Source organism: Triticum dicoccoides, chromosome 7A, assembly GCF_002162155.2.
Source record: "Triticum dicoccoides isolate Atlit2015 ecotype Zavitan chromosome 7A, WEW_v2.0, whole genome shotgun sequence".
NCBI lineage: Eukaryota > Viridiplantae > Streptophyta > Magnoliopsida > Poales > Poaceae > Triticum > Triticum dicoccoides.
Genome location: NC_041392.1, coordinates 248,365,590 through 248,371,589, shown reverse-complemented (window position 1 = coordinate 248,371,589; position 6,000 = coordinate 248,365,590). Strand labels below are relative to the sequence as shown.

General features: G+C 43.3%; 1 protein-coding gene across 1 annotated transcript; it reads left to right on the top strand.

Moving 5' to 3' along the window:
- Positions 1–6: 6 nt before the first annotated feature.
- LOC119329383 lies at positions 7–4,736 on the top strand. The gene is made up of 5 exons (XM_037602419.1): positions 7–301; positions 732–835; positions 1,347–1,523; positions 1,991–3,912; positions 4,234–4,736. The coding sequence occupies exons 1-5, from the start codon at positions 165–167 to the stop codon at positions 4,381–4,383; spliced, it is 2,490 nt and encodes an 829-aa protein (XP_037458316.1). The 5' UTR covers positions 7–164; the 3' UTR covers positions 4,384–4,736.
- The last annotated feature ends 1,264 nt before the right edge of the window (positions 4,737–6,000 follow it).

Sequence of the window (6,000 nt, the reverse complement as noted above, 5' to 3'; positions counted from 1 at the left end):
AAAACCTAATCCTCGTCCCCGGAAAGATCCTCCTTTTCTTGGTTTCCACTTTGCTACAGATAAACAAAGCCATATATAGCGTTTTGGCCACGTTTCTTGGCTTCCGTTGTGGGTTGTTGTTAATTCGAGGAGTCCAATTCGCCTGCGACTGAAGGGGCCCGGCCATGGCGGAGGAGGAGAGGCGGCGGCGGTTCTCGAGTCTACGCAGCGTCCGGTGGCGGGTCGATCTCGGCATCCTGCCGGCGTCGCCGGAGGCCTCCGTCGAGGAGCTCCGCCGCGCTGCCGCCGATTCGCGGCGGAGGTGAGCCCGCCATCCTTGTTCCCGGGTGTTTGCTGGTGTTTTGTCCTTTTGCGGCAGGAATCTGCTCTGCTCTGTTTTTCCTGCTTACCTGGCTCGTTCTTGTTATGCTTTCATTTGATTCTTGCGCGGTCAGGCGTTGATTTCGTCCAGATGGTTGTGTTTGTTAGCAAATTAATGCAATCACCGGCTGCTAATGCATCTGATTTGGTTGTGGTCGTATGAATATAGCTCGTCGATTGCTAGATTTCTGGTTCTGTCGGTGTTATCGTGCACATGGCCACATGCCATGTTTGTTTCATGAGATGAAATTTCGGCGAGAGAGATTGGTGCTGTTACTGATCTATAAGTGATTGGGGCAAATGAATTTTGCTCCTTGCTATTTCTTTCTACCTAAGAATGACATGTTAAATTTGATTCATGTTTGTTGTAGGTATGTTAGTTTGAGGCGCCGTGTTCTGGTAGACCCTCATCTTCCAAAGGAGGAGGCTAGATCATCTAACCTCATCGTGGACAACCCGCTCTCTCAGAACCCAGGTATTTGATCCTAAACATTATCTTGTGAATTGTGATGATTACATGGTAAACAAATTACAAGGATGATATCTTTGAACATGGATGACTTGTTATCTACCGCAAACACTTGCGTGATCACTTACCATCACAGATTTGCACTGCAAAGTGTTTTCCTGAATTTCCATGGGTTGTGACGCACTTCATTTATTAAATGATGAGCGGTGCTTGACAAGTGTTATTTAACACATTAAGATATATAAATGTGTACTCTTTTTATTAATTTATTATTGTTCATAATTATTTATTAGGGCTCTTTTCTACTGGTATAATTACTGGTGTTTTAGCTATGCTAGTGCCTAAGAGGCGGGATGAAACCTATTATTCAGAGTGTGAATAGTTTGCTCACACAAAAATGTATACTTTTTTCTATGATGTTATGTAACAAAAGCCTCCAGGTGTTGCTTGACACTTTGTGCGACAGCTCTGATTCCAAGTTTCCATCTTGATATTTTTATTTAACTTCTTTCTGCAGAGAGTAGCTGGGGTCGGTTTTTCAGAGGGGCAGAGTTGGAGAAGACTGTGGACCAAGATTTGTCTCGCTTGTATCCCGAAGATGGTAGTTACTTCCAAACACCTACTTGCCAGGCCATGCTGCGTAGGATACTGTTAATGTGGTGTCTTCAGCATCCAGAGTATGGTTACCGCCAAGGTAAGAAACTCCTTCCGCATGTAGAAGAAACAAAGTTCTCAAGTTATTGCAAGGAATCTGGTTTGCTTTCTCCTTTCAACTGAGAACTTCATGGGTCTAAAATCATCTAGGGCTGTTAATCTTTGCATGGTAAAAGTTACCATTTTATAAAACAAGAGTATAAATATCTTAAGATGGCATTGTTAAAGCATATTAATTAGTTCATGGGTCTAAAATCATCTAGGGCTGTTAATCTTTGCACGGTAAAAGTTACCATTTTATAAAACAAGAGTATAAATATCTTAAGATGGCATTGTTAAAGCATATTAATTAGCTCTGAGATCTCTTAATAGCAATGCCGGGTAGCACCAAAGTATCTTACATCAAGTATTTGACTAAGTAGCATGGCCACTTCAGTATATCTTTTCATTTATATCTTCTTGTTTAATTGCTGAATATGCATTGACATATGGCTCATCTTGTCACAGGAATGCATGAGCTATTGGCTCCACTTGTGTATGTTCTTCAGGTCGACATTGATAAACTATCGCAAATACGAAAACTCCATGAAGACTGCTTCAATGATGATTTTGTTGGAGTACCTTTCCCAGATACTGATATGGTTTTTAGTTATAAACCTAGAAAGGACCCAAAGTGGCATTCAGGAACTGACAATGAAAATGATTCTGAAAGTGCTTCCAGAGCTAACAGTCTTGATGAGCTTGACTCAGATACAAAAGAAATAATTTTACTTAGTGATGCATATGGAGCTGAAGGTGAACTAGGCATTGTATTATCTGAAAGATTCATGGAGCATGATGCCTATGCCATTTTTGATGGTTTGATGGATGGGGGCGGTGGAGTGGTTCGCATGGCAGAATTTTACTCTCCATCCAGTGTTGGATCTAGCTCAAGTCTACCGCCTGCTATTGAAGCCTCCTCAGCATTGTATCATTTGCTTTCCATTGTTGAGCCATCTCTTCATAACCATTTCATTGAGCTGAAAGTGGAACCTCAGTGGTTTGCACTTCGTTGGCTGAGGGTCTTGTTTGGACGAGAATTCGGCCTCAGTGATCTCTTAGTAGTATGGGACAAAGTCTTCGCCTGTTCCAATAGTATGCTGCTAAATAGTGATGAGGAATATAGCTTTCGGATCTTGTGTTCAGATAGAGGGGCATTCATTGCAGCTATGGCAGTCTCTATGCTTCTTCATGTTAGATCGTCTCTGTTGGCTACCGAGACTGATGTCTCTTGTCTCCAGAGATTATTGAATTACCCGACGAATGTTGATGTGCAGAAGCTAATTGAGAAGGCCCAGTCCCTGCAGTCTACTGCCATTGATGCGAACACTTCATCCCCATCTGTCCTATTAAATAGGGATATCGGCGAGTATGACAGAGTTAACAGTATTATCTCTATTTCAACTCCTCCGAGAACTCCATTGCATCCTTTATCCGAGAGTTACTGGGAAAAGCAGTGGAGAAATTTGCACACTGATGGGACATCTCCCAAGGAGACTGAGAAGGGTCATTCTTTCAGCAGAGAAATAAAGAAATCCTTAAGGCAGAAGCTTGGTTTGTGTAGGACAGAGTCAGATCCTTCTCCAGTGAAAGCAATCAGTGTGAAAAGTGATGCTCGGAATTCAGCAAGGCGATGCCTTCTGGATATTTTACCAGATAGTGCGGGGAGGTCTCATGAAATTGCAGGGAAAATTCAAGAAGATGAATTCCCTATCGTCGCAATTCACAAGGAGCCTCCAGTGAGTCCCGCAGAGCCTTTGCAACCAAGAGCAGCTGCTGAAAGTGTAACTGCAAGCCCACCGTGCCTGGCTAAACTCAGCCCTCTAGAAAATCCGCTGGCTGTGCCAGCTGATGAGAGCGCAACACAAAGGACACAATGTGCAACAGAAGCTTGTTCTTCTAGCGGTGAGAACTCTCCAGTGTTCTATGCAGCCGTTGCTGGTAATGAGCATGAGAACATTCAAGATAACGATTCTGAGAGAAGTAGTGTCATTTCAATTTCGTATGGTGGTGACAATGACAGGGATGAAATACTGCAAGATGAGTCATCCAGCTGTAATCATGACGGCAGTAGTGTTCAAGATTCAGAAGCAGAAACTTCTAATAAAACTGCAGATCCAGATGGATCCTCTGAAAAAACTGTGGTTCCTAATGAAAGGAAGCCATTTATCAGTAAATTTCAGTGGCTGTTGAAGCTAGGGAGACCCTCAGGTGAAGGCAACATCGAGAAGGGTAGCGGTGAGAAATCAGATGCTAAAGATGCTGTTGACCCATCCTGCTCCGAAGGGAATTCGAATAACCCGCGTGGTAACGTGAAGTTGGCTGCTGGTGATAAGAAGGTGATGGGCACATTTAAGAATCTTGGACAAAGCATGCTCGAGAATATCCAGGTATATCATATGCAACATCATTTATTGCCTTGTGTGGTACTTTTTGGTAGTCTCTATCCTGATAAAAGTATTTGCATAATTTTCTACATCAAATGTTTGTGTCTTACCACTTGGTAGAATTGCTTGGCTTGCGTTCTGAAGTCATTAGTGAAGTGTGTGCCAAAAGAAATACTTGCCTGAAAAAACACAATTCTTCTGTATCTTTATTTGCCAAACATGCATGTATGGTGTAATTTGGATCATTCCTATCTATGTATGCATCACTAACAACGGATCATGCCTATCTATGCATCACTAACAATGGTTGCAATGTAATTATAGGTGATCGAGTCAGCGTTTCAGCAAGATCGCAGCCAGCCCGGGCCGATGGAGAACTTCTCGAACAACCTCCTGGGCGGCAAAGGACAGGTGACGGCGACTGCGGCTCTGACCGAGCTCCGCAAGATCAGCAACTTGCTCAGCGAGATGTAGCCACAGGCCATCTGTTCCTGCCCAACCCCTCTCTCTAGCTCAGCAGTCGATGGCCTGCCTGGTGATAACAGCAAGCGAGGTGCCTCGCCCACCATCTTGTCCACCGGTGCTCCTGCGCTGCTCCATATGTACATATAGGTTCCATTGGATCATCCCATTCGAGTCCATCATGTAACTAATTAAGGCACTGTACGTACGAACCTAAGGAACTCCGATGAATCTAGGTGTCGCCGCGACGACGAGGCAGTAGTTTACGTCGGTCAGCGTTAGAAGGATGTATTTTTTGATGGAAGAATTTTGTAAGATTAACTGGTCAAGGGGGAATAAATGGAAGGAATAGTTCCATTGCTTCAGTTTTCTTTGCTGTCGGCGCGTGTGCTGAACATACTGTACCTGATTGGTCATCCTCAGTCAGGTTCTAAAATGTCCCCCGCTGTGACGGGACGTAGGAAGGGGGTAATTTTGATCAGTTTGTCTAATTCACATCTAGATGTTTTTAATGATGTCACATCTAACCTCCTAAAAATAACTATGCAGCAACAAGAAATAAAAAAAAAGCTGGGACAAAAAAAATAGACCACAAACATAGTGCTTATCAGGTTAGATGTGACATAACTATGTCACATATAGATGTGTCCTAGACAGACCCAATTTTGATTAGGGGTCCTCGAGGACACGAGGAGCGGTCGGGCTTCCAGACATCCGGCCGTGCCCTTGTCGGGGCATTATCATGAGCGGCGTGGTCCAACGGAGGAGGAAACTACACCGCGATTTCCAATTCCAAGTGGCAGTGAGTCAGCAGTCCTATTCCTATCCACCCACCTCCACAGCGATTGACGACTTTGACTACACAAGATTGAACAGTTTCAGTTCGCTGCTGCCTGCTCAGATACCACAAGCATCAAGGCTTCGGGATTTTGCTCAACAGAACCAATGGCGCCGCCTATTCCAAACATGCATTACTCCCTCTATTCCACATGTAAGGTGCAAGCAAAATATAAGAATATATCTCACGATGATAAACTACGCCAAACATAGAGAAGTTCGGCTTTCTAAAAGTTAACACACCTTATATTTTGCAACGGTGGGAATATATATTTAGCGTGGAAAAGAAAGACATGTTTGTTGTACAACATGGTGCAACCGTAAAAACTCTCCAAACATGAATTCTACAAGAAAAACAAATGCACGGACAAATATTTGTGCATCCATGAAATGCATTCATCATGTTTCAGCGTCGGGGTACATGTACTGGGAATGAGGTATACATGATCACTGCTGCGCTGCTTACCACCAAAACTATACTAGCACCATCTCTCTATATATACAAAAATGTGTAGACGCGAATCTGAAACAAACTGAAAGCAGCAAATCTTTTTCTTCCCTTGAACCAGTTGCACCACAAAAGCACCTACCAGGACAGTGAGCCATTTCCAAAGATATAACAAGCTAAAAGTATCAAATACTCCCTCCATAAAAGAAATATAAGAGCGTTTAGATCACTACTAAGCTCTTATATTTCTTTACAGAGGGAGTGCATGACAGTAGGGTTTTTCAGATTTAGCCCATATCATACTGAAGCATCTATGATATATCCACGTGGGCAGGAAAAGTGAA

Coding starts and splice junctions, on each gene's coding strand:
- LOC119329383 (XM_037602419.1), top strand. CDS start 165: ATGGCGGAGGAGGAGAGGCGGCGGCGGTTCTCGAGTCTACGCAGCGTC. Junction 302..731: donor GCCGCCGATTCGCGGCGGAG/GTGAGCCCGCCA, acceptor TGTTTGTTGTAG/GTATGTTAGTTTGAGGCGCC. Junction 3,913..4,233: donor GCATGCTCGAGAATATCCAG/GTATATCATATG, acceptor ATGTAATTATAG/GTGATCGAGTCAGCGTTTCA.